The sequence below is a fragment of the Lepisma saccharinum genome, chromosome 1 (assembly GCF_977018435.1).
Source record: "Lepisma saccharinum chromosome 1, izLepSacc3.1, whole genome shotgun sequence".
Lineage (NCBI taxonomy): Eukaryota > Metazoa > Arthropoda > Insecta > Zygentoma > Lepismatidae > Lepisma > Lepisma saccharinum.
The window spans coordinates 145,476,848-145,496,428 of NC_139229.1; the positions used below are offsets into that span (position 1 = coordinate 145,476,848).

At 38.1% G+C, this 19,581-nt stretch overlaps 1 protein-coding gene across 1 annotated transcript in view; it reads left to right on the forward strand.

The window, feature by feature from the left end:
• The first annotated feature begins 12,186 nt into the window (after positions 1-12,186).
• Positions 12,187-19,581, forward strand: part of eIF3j (eukaryotic translation initiation factor 3 subunit j) — a 38,707-nt gene continuing 31,312 nt past the window's right edge. Inside the window, exons 1-2 of the mRNA XM_083139904.1 lie at positions 12,187-12,336; positions 12,429-12,511. Of these exons, the coding sequence (XP_082996030.1) occupies positions 12,321-12,336; positions 12,429-12,511 (99 nt within the window). The 5' untranslated portion in view covers positions 12,187-12,320. The remainder of the gene's footprint in view (positions 12,337-12,428; positions 12,512-19,581) is intronic.

Genomic DNA, 19,581 nt, shown 5'->3' on the forward strand with positions numbered 1-19,581 from the left:
TCATATATTTTTCATAATGACTTGGGTTGCATGGCGTGACCATTTCGAACACACTAGAATGTCAACCTCTATCCTGTGCAGCACACCCTGGAAACTTTATTCTTTTAGGGCAACGAGTCCCTGGTGCTTGGACCACTGTCAAAGTAATAATTTATGAGGGTTTGTATTTTGAGTGTCAGCTTGTGTTTGTTTTCGCCCCTTCGTAACTTTAATCTAATTACCATTGAACCTTATCGTCGTCATTATCAAAATTAGCAGAAAAATGACTTAACCTTTAAACAGCCAATGGGTCATATATGACCCATGGTGCGGATTACAACATTCACGTGCTTTTAGGACCTTCATACTTGTATGTGAGGTTGTAAACGCTGACAGATGTTGAGACAAGACATTGAAATGTCATGTCATCCCCCTCCCCCTTTCTCTAATATGCAAATTAGCTATTTTTAGCCAAAATGCAAATTGTACATATTGCTTCATATTTCAGCTTGTATGAGAACTAGAACTTGAAACAAGTTTCGCTTTGTTGCAAAAGGTCTACTCTTTGAAAACAATGCAAATGTTTGCGCCGTTTTTCCAAAATAACGGGAGAAGAGGGTGCGAACGCCAGATTTTTTTTTCATTGAAATTTTGGGAATTGGCCCCTCCCAACCCCGTTTTTCTCACTTGGGCTTTCTGAATTGTACACGGTCGCGTGCTCTGATGTTTTTGCTTTCAAACAAAAGTTATCCGAAGTAGATTGCTTAAATAGTATCCGAGATATAACGTTTTTCTGAAATAAGTGTAAAAATTTAAAAATCGCGTGCAAAGGCCGTGGCGAGAGAGGGGTTACTTTCGAAAACCGGCTCGGCTGTTTTAAGGTTAAAATAACAAATCAACCACAACTTACTGTTCCAAAAATGGAGTTGCATTAGTTCATACCTCTTAGAAAGTTGAGATGGTAGTTTCAATTGCACAGCGTTTCATTAGTGGATCAAGTCAAGGCAGCTAATTCCGTGAACAATGATGTTGTTTTCCCAAAGTCTCAAATATTTGCCTCAGGCAATCACCCTCCTAAAATGGACGCACCTTTTGTGGTGATAAAATGCCACGCTTGGTGCGAGTTCATTCTGTATATTTTTCCCCAAAGGCATAAAGCTGTCGCATTATAATGAAGACGTCCTGTGTTCGACTCCCCCCCTCCTCTGGTGGAAGCACAATGCACACTGGTTCCACGTTAAACTGTAGGTTTAGTTCCGATTAGCCTATCTGAGAATAAAAGTGGATTTGAAAACAAACTAATAAAATCGTCTTCTGGATACTTCGTGACATAACTTTTTTTCTTTACTTCAGCTGCATCTACAGATTCTGTTGACATTTTCGGCTGATTCATGTGGCAAAATTTATGTGTGGGACGAGGATTTCTAAATAGGATAAGCCAGTCATTAGTAATTGAATAATTCTGTAGCTTTTTCCATACATAACTGGTTTATTAAAATTTATTCACTGCAGTATTGTAGTGATTATTGTGATTCCTTCTTATTAGTAAAATGAATATAAAGTTGATATTTGAAGATAAGAAGTATATAAAAATTGTAATGAAATAAAAAAGGAACACTTCTGGAATTTTAATGCAGAGCTAATTAAAACTATATTATACTCTCTAGGTTTATGACTTCAGCAACATAAGCCTTCCATCTCTCCCTATTCGGGGCAAGATCAATCCAATCTTTTCGATCCTTGCCGATTTCTTTTAGGTCCATCTCAACGTTATCCCTCCATCCTCGTCTTGGCCTTCCTACTGGTCTCTTACCATCAGGTTTCCCAACAAGAATCCTGTAAACTATTTTTTCCTCTGCCATTCGTGTCACATGGCCTGCCCATCTAAGTCTTCTTGATTAAATTATTCTGATAATAATAATTAAAAAGTCAAAATAATGTATTGTGTTGCCGATGGAAGTAACGCTAAGATGATGATTTTATTTGTTTATTTAGAGATTATTTTAACCATACCCAGGCCGGGATTTATATACGTATGTGGAGGCCCGGAGCTGCAGTCCTCAAGTTCGACCTAAATTCTGATATAATCTTGATCATACCCTGCATAATTTTGAGCCTCCTAAGCCTACTAACTGCTTTTAATCATGGAAGTATTCATTTGATCACAGTTTTTGTTTCAATAGCTCTAGTATTTACTTTCACTTTCTAATGACAAAATTGGATTTTTATGGGTTGATAATATGTGAATATTTCTAGCATAGATAATATTCACAAGTAAAATATATATGTTATGAACACCAGAATACACTTATTTATCGAATTATTCATATATCGCCAAGTATATGTACTTTTTGAATTTGATTGGGTGGGCAATCGGGTGGGCACAGGAATTTTTGGGTGGGCGCTTGCCCACCCGTGCTCACCCCTGGCGCCGTCCCTGCTGGAGAGAGGCTGACTCCAGAAATCTGCAGTCTACTATATTTAGTAATTTTAGCTTTATAACCATTTATGAGACACTACTAAATGTTCCAATTTGGTCGGGACAGTTCACCATATATACTCCCTGTCTTGACTTTTTTGGAACTGCAGTCTTGATGAGAAAATGTACTCTTTTTGTGTTTAATTCACATTCAGAAATGTTCTTCATTATAAGGATAATTCCATAGCGTTGGTGGTCACATCCAGGGTACGAATTCCCATGGCTGAAGGGGGATCTCCCACATTCTCACCAATGATCTTGTTCTATTAAAAATTTTCCCCCCATTAAAATTTTCCGAGGGTAAGAGTTTCTGTTATAACAACAAAGATAAGCAATTAGTTTTGACTTCCAAACGTACTTTACTAAAAATAACATCATAAACACATACAAAGAGAAAGAAGGAATAACAAGGAATGATGTCTGCTTGTATGTGAATGTTGCATACATCTTTTGTTCTCTCTCTCTTTCTCTCTCTTTAGGGCTGGTAACAGCATGGGGTAAAAACGTACTTCTACAGTAATAGATAAGATTTTATAATTATATCAAATTGGACTAGTAAGAAATGGTACCGTAGCTGTGAAGGTTTGTCATTGTCACCCTACGCCCCTGGAACATAGAAATTAGACCAACATGTTATTTCTCCTCCATTTCTCACCTCTTTTCGTCGGGGATAAAACATAGCACTTACATGTTAATTTAATAGGAAACTAATGTCTTCTTAAAGTTTCTCATTTTTTGTCCCTCCACCTAGTTATCTTTAACTTTCAATCGATTTTGCAGATGTGAACAATAACACACACTGTTTCAATGAAGATGGTGTTTGGATGCACAACCGACTGTCCATTTGTTAGCCACATTTCTTGAATGCTAAGTTTTCTTTCCATCGGATTCAACGGAAAAGAGTAAGTAGGCTAAATAAAATTTCTACAATGTCTAAGTATGCCAGCTACATCTAGGTAGGGACGGGGAGCAAATTCGATGCAGGGGGTGCGAAAATCAATCTCGTCTTGGACGCTGAAATCTCTAGCTACAACTCTGATGAGGAAATATTTCCTTTCGAGAGACCATTATAAAAACATAACACAATAAAAGTATGAAAATTTAAGTATGATTTTTAATAAAATAGCAATAATTAAATAATATCTAACACTTATTAAAAACATTCCACCTATCTTCTAATTTCTTGACATTTTGAACGAGTCGTTAAAGGAATAAATTTGCTGGTTTATAAATGTAGCAAATTAATTTGTTTATATATGTTTATAAATATATATAAATTTATTAATGATATTAATTAATTATTTAATAATTTATATATATATATATATATATATATATATATATATATATATATATATATATATATATATATATATATATATATCACCAAGGTTTCGGGCTTCCCCCCCCCCTCTCAAAAAAATCCTGGTCCGGTGCCTCCTGTTGAAGCAGTTCCACATCTCATTTGGCACTAAGGGGTTTTCGAGACATAACCATACGAATGAAAGTCACATTGCGTCGACAGATTCACAAAGCATAAGACCATTATAAGTCAATCAGGTTGGCAATTGTTGGTAGGTAGTCAAACCAGCTGTCTCTGAGTCACTATCCTTATTGGTTTTTGAAAACTGATTGATTGATTGATTGATTGAGTTAGTTTATTTTACTTCGCGTTGTGCCTCTTGGCTAATTTGCGAAGATGAGGATGAGTGATGAAATGATGAAACTGATGAATGGACATTCACAAACAACCAAGCCCGAGCGGGATTCGAACCCGGGACCCTTGGCATCGCAGCGCCATGTGCTAATCACTCGGCCACAGGGTCCGTCCGGCTGTTGAAAACTGAGTTTTCAGATCCATGTGTTCGCAATTAGGACATTTCTCATTTTTATGTGTTCGCAATTAGGACAATTTAGGCGTTATTCACAATTAAGACCCAACCGGGATCAGGACGAGAAATATTTAAAATTCCGACATTCTTAGCAGGAAATATTCAGATTTTCTAGGCACAGTGAAAATCTTGAATTTTACACACTAATTCCCCTAAAGTGATTGTTTTTTTTATTTTTGGAATAAAAACTGTTATTTTTTTTATTCAGGCATTTTTACTAATAGATGATTGATTGATCATTTTACTACAGTCTGTGATTTTACTTAGCTTTTCTGTATTCTTTGGATAATAGCGAAAATGAAGATGATTGATGATATGATGAAGGAACACTCGCAAAGAACACCCTTGCTCAGGCCGGGATTTGAACCCGGACCTTGGCGTCGTAGCGCGCATTGCTAACCACACCGCCACGAAGGTCGACGATTATAGTACAGAAAGCATCGAGAATAAACCATTTTTATTGTCATTTAGAATTTACTGACTGTTCGTATTGCACACAGTTAGCGATTACTGCAATATCTACTGCTGCTTGTCGACTTTCTATCTTTAATCCTGATAACTTGAACCCAATAATTTCAGCGACCTGGATCTCGAGAAAATTATTGAAGGGATATCTGTGAAAGATTGTTTAGCTTTGATCTCATTCTCTCTTGTAATAATATCACTATGTTAAAGGCAGTGACGTTCGGTGACGTCGACACGTGGGGTAGCAGTCAGTGGCGTGCTCAACGGGGTGGGCTTGGTGTGGGTCACACCCCTAAAAAAAAGAATGTCAATAGCAGGAAAATATTGCAAAATGATGAACGAGTACTAAAAAAAATTGCACGTAAACCCCATCCCCATTCGAAAATAAAATTTAAAAAATTGATTTGACTACTAAGCCAGAGATCGTGGGTTCGAATCTCGGCTTTGCCATGGGTATTCTTTGTGTGTGTCCCTTCATCAATTTTATCGTATCATCTTCGCGATTAGCCAAAAGTGGGGGAAGCGAAGTAAAATAAACCAAATCAAGCAATCAATCAATGATTTGATTTCATTTTTGTTACTTACCGTCTCTTCTTTGTCACATTTGGTTAATTGCGAAGATGATACGATAAAATTAATGAAGGGACAAACACAAAGAACACCCATGCCCAGGTCGGGGTTCGAACCCGGAACTCCTGGTGTCGTAGCGCGCTGTGATAACCACTCTCCCACGGTTGGTTGATTTGGTGTTTTAAGTACACTTTATGCACAGAAACAAAACACACTTTTTTGTAGTTTCTTCAATAATATTCATTTGGCTCTTTGAGTTCTCAGATACATTTTTCATTCCAAATTATTTCATTATTCACTGCAGAGTACAACACATAGGACAAGAATGCGCACTCATCACGGGTTCGAATCCTGGCCTGGATTGTTCATATAAGGTCCCTTCATCAATTTCATCATATCATCACTCATCCTCATTTTCGCGATAATCAAATGTGGCAGAAAAGCGAAGTAAAATAAACCAAACCAACAACAATATGAACACGCGTTCTCTTGCCCAAATAAATACATCCGTATTTATGACTGTTAGAGGCCAAGAGATAAGTATATTTAAATAAAACACTACTAAAACGAGAGTGAGAGAGAGCCCGAGCACATATTTGTAATTTAATCATTATATATTCCATACTTGAAAAAAAAAAAAAAGATAAGAAAAAAGAAAGAAAGAAAGCATAGCTAACATTATTGTCTGCACATAACACGTTTCCATTTCATAAATAATAAAACTACATCCCATATTATACATACATATTGTACAACGTGTAAAGGGTTGTGTAAATACAGAGAACATAAGTACTGCAGAAAATTTTACCCTGAGATCTTTAGAGGATTTACAAAAAAATCTATGAGAAACCAATCCCCTATCTGTCCTATAGGAGATAGACTGGGGGACCTGAAAGCCTGGGCTTTCAACCATTGCAGCGGGGGGGGGCGAGGGGACAAGGGAGTTAGAGGTAAAAATCTTCCTTTTTCCTTCGGGCGGTCGTTTCTACCTGGAAACTGGTCAGGCGGAGGAAAAGCGAGCTAGGGTAGGGTATCCAGCCAGCTCTGCCCGCGGATCACACCGATGGACGAGAAGCGCGTGGAAAAGTGTTGCATATGAACTGTGGCTTTAACAAGACAATAAATATTGTGATTTGAATACAATTCGAAATGTGAGATTGATTGATCTATCTCTGCTAGACTAACTAATCCTCAGTGCACGTCACTGGTTAAAGGTTAAAGTCAAATCATTTTTAAAAAAAGCTGGGGGGACGAGATACGATGGTCCTGCCGTTTTTAGGGGTGTGCGTGTGGACCACACCACCCCCCTTTAGCATCGCCTTAATGAAACCCTTGCTTCTCCTTTGGTGTCCAGGAATACGTTAGGTAGTGTCTGCTGCCATGTTCTTTTTCTGCTGTAACCCAAAAGAGACATGCGCGTGGCAGCAGACTCTGTCTTTGGTTTATCGTGATTTCATCATGCTATGTATGCAATTACGTCTGTGACACATATTGGATGTTTTAGCGATTACTTACACAAAAATGTTTTAAGATTAGGTCCCTTAGCATTCTTCTAATAATAAACCTAAATGCTCTCGTAGTTAGGTTAGGTTCTGTTAGCATTAAAATAATATCGCTAAATGCTTTCTAAAAAAAGGTTCTAAATTACCTGTACGTTCATCCCCACTAGTCATAAACTTGCATTTTTCTCGTCCATCTGTTGTTAAGATTTGTAACATCCTCTTAGCATCCGTGGCAGGAGCAAATTTGACGCTAATTCTTACCAGGGGTGCCCATCCCCCCCAAGGCCCATGACGCACTCCCCCCCCCCAAATGTAGAACATCCCCCCGTTTATGCCGAATTAATTACTCAAATTATTTTTATTACACAAAATTTGCGGAAAAATATAATACCAGAGGTGCAACCAAAACTTTTTGTCTGGGGGGGGCAAGTACCAGGATAAACGTACCAATAATAATAAGAAGAACATTAATAATGGCTCTATTATTATTATTATTATTATTATTATTATTATTATTACTACTACTCCTCCTCCTACTACTACCAATAGTAAATTACGCAAAAAGGAGGTAGAAGTCCGTGCTAAAGCATTTGTTTGGAACAAACAATTTGAAATATTCTTTCAACACCGTTAATTTCACATTAACTAATAATGGTAATCAAGCACACAAACTGTATTTTTGAATGGCAGTAAATGAATGATAAATGCATTCCGAAGATATATGTGTAACTTTCATGTACAACATATGTTTTACACATATGCAACATGCAGCGACATAAAATAGAAAACAAGCTAACACTAAATTGTGTACGTATTGAAAGCTTATTGAATACAAATATACAACACATATTATTTCAATACATTACATTACAGAAAGAAGTATTATTCGAGCGAATCGAGCAAGAAAATTTTTAGATCCAATTTTTAGAATTGAAAACAATATTGATTTAATACGGAGCAAATAATTTCACTGGACGCAATGGTATTCTCTCATTCACAACTTTTTTCTAATTTAGATCATTCGGCGCCCATGACCGACTCCCGCCGCCCCTAGCTACAGCTCTGAACTTGACGAAAACTAGAAAAGCAGACAATGCGAGCGTAGCAAACAAGAAAATTTTACAAAATGAATTTATATTTGCATAAAATTTTAAATCGAAGGGGTAATTGCTCCTGTGTGCCTCCGCCTGGAAATGCCCTTGGTCGTCAATGTATGTCCTCCCTTGCTACCCTAGAATTGACTCCCGGCGAAGGTTGGGGGGACAATGACCCACTGGTTTTGCGTCACTGTACAATACAGACATATTTAAGCAAGATATGTTTACTTTAGATACTTTAGGCTCACTGCCATTGATAGTCAACCTTATTCTGAACAGTTTATCTGCTCAACTAACATTGTATTAATGCGAATACAGACATTTCCACTCAATTTTTTTTACAACAATTTTGAAAACTACGCCCTGGAAAAATGACCCCTGCAAGTTTTCGCGTTTCTCTGCGTCCAGTTTAAGGCAGAAACGAGACTTCCAAAGTTGCGAGGCTAGCGTTGCGCTGAAAACACGTCGCCGCCATGTTACTACGTCACTCCTTAGGGAGAGCTCGTTTGTCGTCTGCTTCGAGCGCCCAGTTCCGGATGGGTAGCCCACGGTGAGCGAACACGTGCAGCACTTTTACAAATCTGTACCGATTTCAATAATGGAAGAAGGAGCGATAGGAGAAAGGAAAGCTATGCTTTGTAATGATCATTCTTCTATGAAATATCCGTGCTGCTCACGTGCAAGATAAATGAAAGGGTTCAGCTGCGTGTGTGTTCTCAGGCCATGCGAAAAATATTGCTTATAAAATTGGTTGCTGGCCGGCACTCAAAACTATTTTTTAAACTTATATTTATCGATATTTATTATAACTTATGTAGTGCAAAATAGGAATTTTCACATTCTTCACTTTATTTATAAAGCCTATTTAACTTTCTTTTCCATAAAGAAATTTCAGTTTATGTTCCATTTTGTTGCGCAAATTATGATCAAATATTTTTGTGCAGATAAGAGAAAATACACTGAGAAGATTACATTAGTTGCACAGTACATATCTATACTTAGTTTATGTATAATTATTACAAGGAAATAATGTGTATAACCATGGGCGTATTTAAGGGGGATTCAACGGGTCCAACCCCCCTCTTCTTTTGGTTCACTAAAATTACCAGTTTCCTTGTTCTATCCGCTTGTTCATAAAAAATTCCTTCGGTCTTATTTCATTCTCTTAAATTAGAGACGTATAGGACGGGATACGGATGGGAAGGAAATTTCGTAATTCCACACACCAGATGGGACTGCAGACCAATATCTGCAATTTCCTGATAGTTTCGGAATTTCTGCGATAAGAAACTGCATTGAGACTATCAAATCAGTTATTTCCCCCCCCCCCCTCGAATCATATTAAAGAAATTTGGTTCTTAAAAACGTAGTGACACAAGATGAACAGAAAAGTATCAATACTTCGTGACTACAAAGACACAACTTTGTCGGGTCCAACATCCCCTCCCCCCATGCTCCCCAACAAGCTTCCGGCCAGCAGTGTCCTGGATTTTCACTTACGAAATAAAGCAACCCTAATCATACCAAAAGTTGATCCAGCCCTCCCCCCCCCCCCGTGAACTATATATACGCCCATGTGTATAACAATATCCCTTACTGAAATGGTACGATATAATTATTTTGAATTTTGTACTGCGAAAAAAGACGCCTCATCTCGTTACCCCGAACACATTAATTGGTTGGTTCACAACTTCACCACTAAGGATCCTATCGAGACGAGACATGGCAGCCTTGGTCTCGTTCTCGTTGAGAGTTGTAAATGTCTGTCTCGTGTTTATTTGTAAATGTCTCATTGACAGTCTCGTCTCAATTTATAAACATCCGTCTCGGTTTGGGAGGACAATTCTCGTTCTCGTCTCAAGTCTAGAAAAATATAGAATTAACAACGTATGCAAAGTCTTATCATTATAAATACAAAAAAAAAACCTTTCTTAATATTTTATTATTATTATTATTATTATTATTTTCTTTGACTCCTCGTTTCGACGGTACAGCCCTCGAAAACTAAATATTATCCTGCTTATATATGCAAACCAAACTGCAGATTCAGAATTACCAGGAATGAACTGGCGTTGTAATTATTATACACAAAATTCATGATTTATCTGAGGAAGTCGCATGTTCCAGGTTTGACTCTCGACCTGGGCATGACTGTTTCCTTATGAGTGACATTTCATTGAACTGGAAATTGTTACATGGGAGGATGTTTGCTCGAAACTTTGGGGACAGCTAGGGGGATGCTTCTATTGTTAATGTTAGTGTTGCTCACGAGACGAGGCATTTTCCGTCTCATCTCATAAAAGGAGATGGGACAAGTGAATGTTTTCGAAATGAGATGGGACAGAAGAAAAAGTTCGTCTCTTATCATGGCAGGTTCGGTGATACTTATATCGCGTTTGTTACAACCTGTCCCGGTTCCCGCGCTAGTTGCTCCCTGGCTTTTCTCGGTGCTGGGGAAAGTCAAAGCCAGGCAGCCAATTAAAATACGCAACGTCGCAACAGCGTCTACGTAAGCGCCTCTCTTCTGGCTTCCATTCGCTCCTCGCTGCCCAGCAGACGATTTTTTCCTCGTTTCTCATTGGCACCGAAACTGTCGAGCGCTCCCTAGCGCGGGAAAGGGGACAGGTTGTAACAAACGCGGTTTAGATTGTGCAGTTGATGGTAGTGTGTGTGTGTGTGGGGGGGGGGTGTACTCCTGCACCCCGACTTCGAATACTGCTTGTAGTTATTCATCTTCATTGTAGCGATTAGCCAAAAGTGGGAAGAAATGTGATGTTAGAGATGATACATAATAAATTAACCATGCATTCTCATCGTTGCGGTTAAACAAAGTGAACGGAAAAGCGACGTAAAAGTAGGCTAAATACAAAAAATTGCAATATACATATTAACTGAAGAAAACTGTCATTTACTGCAGGAAATTTAAAATCTCACCGTAAATTTTTATACCGTATCATCTATTATATTGCAGAAATTGGCGTGTAAACCGTGTGTTCTAAAAGTATTATCTTAAAATTTGTGAAGAAAATATTATGACGAAAAAAATCGTAATTCCAGAAAAGGCATTCCTGTAACATTAAGTTCTTGCCAGCCAGAACTAACCTATGTATTCGCAATGAACAAGGCTGTTCACGTGTTCAGCCATTGACTGTTACAAGGTTTGCTTTGTCACCTTAATGGGAAAACCCTCTACCGAGTGGCTGAATTATAGTAAATACTACTATACTGCTAGGGCATAATTCATCTCCAAGAAATGGAGCACAGATTTTTGCACTGGAAGTTGTAAGATACTTGTTTTACACAGTAACAAGTGAATTTTCTGTCGCTTCCGCGGCTCATGCTGAGTTGAGGTGACGAGCAGAAGCCCCGCCTGCACGCATTTCTAAGTGATGACGTCAGAGGACCTCCTGTCTCTGGAGAGGACGTTTTGAAATCCGTGACGTAGTAGGTGAATTTCAGCTGTGTTTGAAGGCGTGTTTCTCGAGAACCGAAACAAATATCGCCGAGATATTTTGCACATCTCATGTTTGTGTCATTATCTGTAAAATGAATGGATTTAAAACGTTTTTCATGTCAAAGTGGAAATGTCCATTCTAAAGGCATAAGAGGTGGTGTTTGATTTCAACCCTATCGCCGCGATCATCCACATGTAGGAAGAAAAACTGTACATAGTTTTGGTTTGGTTTGATTTGTTTTATTGTACTTCGCTTGTTTGTGCCACTTTTGGCTAATTTGCGAAGATGGGGATGAGTGATGAAATTGATGAATAGACATTCACAAACATCCATGTCCAGGCCAGGATTCGAACCCGGGACCCCTGGCGTTGTAGCGCGATGTGCTAACCACTCCGCCACGGAGCCGGCTAACTGTACATAGTAATCAAAACTAAAAATGAATAACAAGTCAATCGAACGATACGATCCCCACCATTTTTGTGTGAAGATATATAGAATTGGTATAAAAGTTTGTCCTCCACAAAAATTCCTATGACACAGGGGCGTCGTGAACCCCCCTGTGGGCATCCCTGATTCTTACTGCTCACGCTCGTGGCAGCAGACTCGAACTCGGCCATAACATATTTCAAGCCAATGTTTACATCGCTATAGATGATCCTGCGCCTTGGTAAAGAATATTCGCATGCGCTTTCATTTACACATCTTTGCGCTGGACGACCGACATAAAGCTCCAGTTTCCTTCTAGTATTGTATCTCCATGGTGGCATTCCGTTCGTTCCTTGTTTTCCGAAAGTTGAAAAGCGATGGTGCTGATGTCAGAGTGCCCTAGTGTTAGGAAAATGAAGTCGGAAATCTTCACGTGAAAGAGAAAATTTACGAGCATGGATGACGAATGGGGTAAGCTAAATTAGTAATGTTTCATGTAACTATGTAGAATAATGTGTTACATCCCGTAACAACTCAATAAATATTCGTTATGTTGTTTCCAGATGCGGACAACTTTGAGCCCAAAGGGCTTCTCTCCGGTGGTGCCAACAAATGGGAAGGAGAGGACGAAGACGAGGATGTAAAGGTTAGTTTCTGTCATAAGTAAGAGGAGTTTTGATATTATGATGAATTTTTAAGCTCTTGTCATGAGTTGTACGTCGTGCAATGTTAATGCATCCCTTTCTTTTAGATATAGTGGATTGTAATTCAGTAGAAATCTCGGACGAACGAAACAGCTGTCACATTCATCAACAGCATGGCCTGCTGTCGTTTTCTGAACGTTCTAATCCTGTTCTTTAAAAAAAGCTTTCCTCCTCTGTCTGAATTGCAACAAACGATAGAGTAAAATCGACAGACCAAGTACTCGCAACGTATAAATGAAACATTCGCGATGTATGTTGTTTTTGTATGAATTGACCCAATTGATGTACAGGCATATTTGTTGTATAAACTATCACCCTCGGTGAAAAGTACTGGGCCAAAGTTCCTTTTGTTTTATTGCGATTTCATCATGCTACGAATGCAATTTGAACATGGTTTTCGATTTCGATTTAATTCTGTTAATACATACTGCGGAGTTTTAGCTATTACTTAAGATGATGTGCAATGTATGATTTCGTAGTTAGGTTAGGCAGGCCAGATTTGGTTCTCTTAGCATGAAAATAAAGTCCCTAAATGCATTCTACTAAGGTTCCGATTTATTTCTACATTAATTCCCTCTAGTCTACGATACTTATATTTGCTTGTCAACAGAAAATACATTGTCCATGGGAAGCGCGCATGCTTGCATAAAGGTAATTTTTAATTATTTTTTTTTCGAAATCCAAACGGTGCTCATTACTTGAACCTTTTGGCACTCGGGCTTATTTTGTCATATGAGTACTCGCGTGTTGTATTTTTTACAACACTCACTACTTTGTCATACAATTGTAATTCTTCAATAAAGTAGTTTTTTTTATTTTCTTAATATTTATTAATTGAGACACTGTATCTCAAGCAATTTACTCTTGGGGATGGAATTGAAAAAATAACACAAGAGTACTCATGCGTTGTAAAAAGTACAACAGAGACACATTCACTGCTTCATTCTTCTGTTGCAACTAAACGAGTGACTAATAAAACCACATGTAAAACTTTGGTATGGTCCCAACACCTCTCACTCGTTTATTTCGACATTAACATTCGTACTTGCCTATTCTGTATTGCGAAAGATTCTTCAAGGTGTTACCATGCACGGCAAGGTTAGGTTAGGCAAACATAGTTCAAATTGAATCTTCTTGCAAAAAAAAAAACGGCATGGTTGGAAACACTGACAGGGAGTTACGTCATCAAACGTTTGCAACATTTGGTTCACATAGTGCAAGCAAATGAAAGCAACATCAATAGTGGGTCGGAGAGATATTTCTGTTGAAAAATACATGGTTTCCTGGTGAAATAGATTCCACAATAAAAGAAAATACCTCGATGAACTTCTAAATGCTACAGAAACTCATTTCCGTTAGTAGTTTCTTGTGTAAAAATGAAGAAATCCGTTGGGACCATACCGAAGTTTTACCAAACCACATATTTAGCAGTAACTTTGAGGAAGGCTCAACCAACTAATATGTTGATGGAATCCATTTTGGTGACCAAGCTTTTCATTGTACTTTTAAAAATAATACATTGTTGTACTTTTTTACATTACCTGTTCGATCCCGACCGAACACCTCACACTCGTTTATTTAGTTAATTTTAACATTCGTACTTACTTATTCTGCATTGCGAAAGATTCTTTAAGGTGGGATTTTGCATTTCTCATGAAAATAATTTCAATTTTTCACGTTAAGAGTAATTATTGTTCTTCCTTTTTTTCGCTAGCGTAACACACAATAAGGCAGGCACAGCTTGAGTAGCGTTGTAGATCATGAGTGGGTATGCAGTGTTTCCAACCTTCTTAACCGAAAAATACCTACTTTCGTGTTACTGCTTTTATATTTTTCCCGGGTTAGGTTAGGTTAACATAGTTAAAAAAAAATAAGGGTTCGTACTGAAATTCAACATCGCATGACTCATCCTGGACACGTGATGATACATGAATTCCAGGTCAAATAGATTCCACGATGAAAGAATATACCTCCACGAATTTTCAAAATGCTACAGAAAGTCATTTCCGTAAGTAGTTTTTTCTGTAAAAATGAAGAAATGCGTTCGGCCGAAATTGAACTGTTTACAACAGCGCGAGTGCCGGAAGGTTAAAATTTCGTGTGACAATGATTGCCAAAATTCTATGATAATTAGTCTTCCTGCGAGGAGAATTTGAAAGAAATAAAACAATCGGAACTGTTACCAAGTATTGTTTTGTGTATCCTTGACCCTCTGTACCCCCTAGAGATAGTGAAATATCTTGCATGGTTTTTGAAGATTTTTTGTTGTTTATGAACGTTTTCTGTTGATTTTAGCTCTCTGTAATATTTTATTGTGAAGTAAAGTACGTCTGTTACCCTAGCGTGTTACTTTACCATGTAGCAGAACAGCCCGATGTTTGGCACTGATAGTTATTTTTGGCATGTTCTTTCGCTATTTTAGTGTACATACAAACAGATTTACTAACAAATTGTCGGCAAAAGTACTCCAAAATTGCAGGTTTTAAATTACGTGAGCCATTCTTTGGGATCAAACATCTGTTATTTGTGCTTTCCTAATGCCGGAATCACTTTTACATTATGTAAAACTTGAAATATGTCGATTTAAAAAACAGTGGGTAAACGGCCCTCGGTTTTGGATCTATGGCTTAATTCAATATAGTTGCCTTTGTAAAAAATATATATATATTTCACTGTATATAAATATTCAAATTATGTACAGTTGAGACTGCTTTATACGTAACTCATTTCTACGTAATTCTGTTTTATATGTAAATTACTGTAGGTCCCTCCAAAATATAATTTTAAAACTTGTTCGGTCTACTGGATGCATTTCTCACTTCGTTTTACAGCTAATAATGTGGTTGGTTGGTTGTCATTTTTCACAAAATTTGTCTGTTCCTTGCAACCCTCTCGTCTGCCGTTTTGCCACAGGAAATGACGTCACAGATACGATCAAATGTTGTGTTGGGTTGCCAGCATCCAGGTGGCAAAATGTTCCTTTTTGAACAGATGTAGCGTCGAATCGACGCACCGAGAAAAATGTTACTGAGAAAAGTTGTGTGTATATGTTTGCATGGTTTGATTTCTATTTATGTGAACACACAATTCGGAGGCTTATGGATCACTTAACTGTGTGTTTTCTGGAGATTACTTACTAGCCCTGTTTAGTTTGCTGTAATTTTTGACACTTCGATAGTGCAGGTACATTTGAGTGTCAGGCTGGTGCAAGAAAATTGTGTTGAACCAAGTTGACAATGTACACAATAATAGTGGTGTTAAAGTCCAGAAAATTCAACAAATTCCTCTCTGCTGCTTTCAGCATTCATTTCACCATACACCACATTGTACACAATTCGAGAACATAGTGCAAATGGCAGAGACACTAAATACACTATTTGATATCGAATCAACAAAGTAGACAACTCCGTGTTCATGTTATAACCAACTAGACACATGAGAGCAGAGAATGTCAAATATAGCAGTGAACTACTGTGTGTTTTCTGCAGAAAGATATTCTCTTCTGCATATTCATGTACTGGTACGATTCTTTGTTTGCAAGCAGCCATTTGTTTATTGCTGTTTTGGCTACAGCTACTGCTGCCATGTTCTTCATGTGCATGGGATGCAGATGTCCTTTACATTCCTAAATGCTTTCGTTCCTAGGTTAAGTGAGTCAGGTTTAAGGCTCTTCAGTACTAAGATGCTATGAATAAATGCTTCCAACACCTGATCATGCAATATCTGGTCACAAGCCCAAACCCCTTTTGAGCCAAGAAAGAAATTCTGTCTGTGATATGTCTAAACTAAGAACGTCTGCGAAGCATGGATGCTCACATAAGCTACTTTTCAAGTCATATCATCTCTGGTAAATAATACTTGGTGAAGCTCTTAACTGGGTTAATTGGTTTCTCCAAGCTTTGAACATATTTCACAATTGTTGCCAGACTTCTAAAGCACTTCCTAATACTCTCATAAACTTGCGAAAATCATTAAACATTTGGAACCATTATCATTGAGATAATTTTATATTTGTCTGTAGAATCTGACCCAGTAGGACCAAGAAATGAAACTATTCCCTCTGGGGCTTAAACTATGTTGGACGCTTTACCATGTAGCTGGAACTACAGACACAGTAGCAATTATATTTTAATATAGCTCCTATACAATAATGAAAACATGTAGTAACCCATTGTTACTTCCCATTTTTCAATTTATTCAAGGTTATTAATTGTATGTTGTGACAATATTCCAAATACAAATGCAATTCATACAATACCGATTCAGATACCTATTTTTTGTGAAAAGAATTGTGATAGAGAATGGGCGGTTCAATAAAATATTGTAAACTGTACGAAGAAAATTAAGGGCTTTGCTTTTTGAAAAAATACGAGGGTGAGTCAAATGGTAATCTTAAATGTGCTGTAAAAATATATGTATTCAGTGAAAGTGAAACAAATGGTTATCATTTTTCTACATAACCCCCTCCACGTTGAATGCAAGTTTTCCATTATTTACAAAGTGCTTGTAGTGGCGTGCTCAGGATTTTTGAAAGGGAGAGGTTACGTACCCTTTTCCTGGTAGTCAGTTCTCATTTTGCCATCTTTTCCTACCTTTGACGTTCTTTTTTTTTTTTTTTTAGGAGTACTGAGTCAAAAGGGGGGGTTATAACCCCCACCAACCCCCCCTTGAGCATGCCACTGAGTGCTTGTATGCCTCGGGAAAAAGTATTTTGGTTGCACAGTATGCACACAGTCTCTCTGACCTCGTCATCAGAACGGAACTTCTTTCCTCCTAGGACCTCCTTAAGTGGTCCAAACAAGTGGTAATTACTTGGGGCCAAATCTGGGGAGTAAGGAGGATGGGGTAGGCATTCAAAATGCAAGAAGTCATTAATTGTCGCAACAGTCATTCGGGCAGTATGTGCCTTAGGATTGTCATGCTGCAAATTGACATCTGACGACAGCAGTTCGCGTTGCTTTGATCTTATTGCAGGTTTCAGATGGTTCTTCATGAGATCACAATATGAAGCACTAGTTACTGTGTGTCCCCTAGGCATGTAGTGCTCCAGAATAACGTCGTTTTGTCCCAGAAAAGTGTCAGCATGACCTATTCAGCAGATGCTTGCGAACAAAACTTTTTGGGTTTAGGGGAAGATGAATGGGGCCATTCCATGCTTGTTTTCTTTGTTTCGGGAATGTAATAATGGACCCATGTTTCATCTCCAGTTACAAGTCTCTTAAAAAAGTAATTACCCTCTTGCTTGGAGTGCCGCAAAAGTTCCTCACATGCATCAGCACGTCACATTTTCAGCTCGTCTGTCAGATGACATGGTCCCCAACTGGCCGACACTTTACAAACTGAACTCTGATTAATACCTATAATGGCAGCTATTTCATCCACAGCCACTCAGCGATTATCCCATAGAATGGCCTCAACAGCCGCTATATTCTCCGGCCTCACAACTCAATGTACTTGGCCTGGGCAAGGAGCATCTGCAACATATGTAACACTACTTCTGAATTTCCTACTCCGCTCATATACATGTTGCTGTGACACACAAGCTTCACCATACTGCATCTTCATTCTATGATGAATATCCATAGGTTTAATATCCTCACTCGTTAAAAATCTGATCATAGAATGCTGTTCTTCCTTGGTGCATGTTGTTAGTGGGGCGGCCATCTTGAAACTCTTATAACACCTATTGGAGAGAAAGTAAAGTACGAGCAACAACACCACCAAAATCTTCTGACAATAGCATAAATATTAAACATTTTATGACACTTTTAAGGTTTTCATTTCACTCCTCCTCGTATATATTATATAATATATTATTTGTTTATTCTTTTAACCCTCGGATGCATGTCACTTTTTTTTTACAACTTTACATATGTGGGGTCAATTTGACCCCAATTCAATTATGCATTGAAATAAGTACGACAGAGTAAATAGTTCAACTAATATGGTTTCTTGATCAATAATTTCTCTGAATATAACATAGGAAACAATTACTGTTTTATTATTATTATTTAAGCCCCCCCAAATAATAACAATGTATTGACAATTCACTGTTCTACATATTAATTGTAGTTATACTTCGCTCGCAATTATCAGAACTTCAGTTGACCTGAGAAACAGTATTTTAGAGATAACACAATACAGCACTTAATATTATTTTTTCTAGAACAAATACATTTTTAAAAAAATAAAAATATATAAGGAATAAAAAGAAGAATGTGCCGGCTTCTCATTGCAATTAAATACACCTCACTCGCATTCTGAGCACACCACAATCACACTGCTGTGGACCTTGCACACAGGTTTCCCACATCATCTGCAACGTTCCGTCGTCTTCCTGTCTTCTTGTCTTGTGCAGACCTGGCATCTTACTCTTTTCTTTGAAGATCTATCCTCCAGTTCTCTGTGCCTGCCTTACTACGCCGCAAAGTTTCATTGCCTCGGTTTCTTCAGGTTCAAGCTTTGGCACCTCCCCTGCATGTGAGGGAGAATCAACTCATTCGCCAACTCGATAAAGAACATACGGCGTCTGTGACTGACGCCTGATTGGTAATCAGAATGCTGTGACAAGTAACATGTGTATGCATTGATTACGCCTACATTGATTACATTATAGAAGAGGGCCATTGGCCATCGACGTGTCTGTCTTCTGCAGGTATATGTTTGAACCAGTTTGTCTATGGCGTCCTCTCTACTCTTTGTATGGTTGTAAAACTTTATGATTTCTGGTTTCCTCTTAGAATCATCATCATCAATGTGTATGTCATGATGCATGGTGCTGAGTAGAATTACATTCTTGTTTTTCTTCGTCACGTAGCTTACCAGGGTGTCATTTTCATGGAAGGCGAATTGTGAGGTGCAAGGCTGTCTTGTCTTGATATTGGTAAGTGCAGGTGGGATTTCACGTTTGTTTTTCTTTGCTGTTCCAACAATGGTTACATTTTGTAACAGGAGAGCGTTAGCCAAGTCATGACTTGTGAATAATTGGTCAGTTGTGATAATTCTTCCAGAG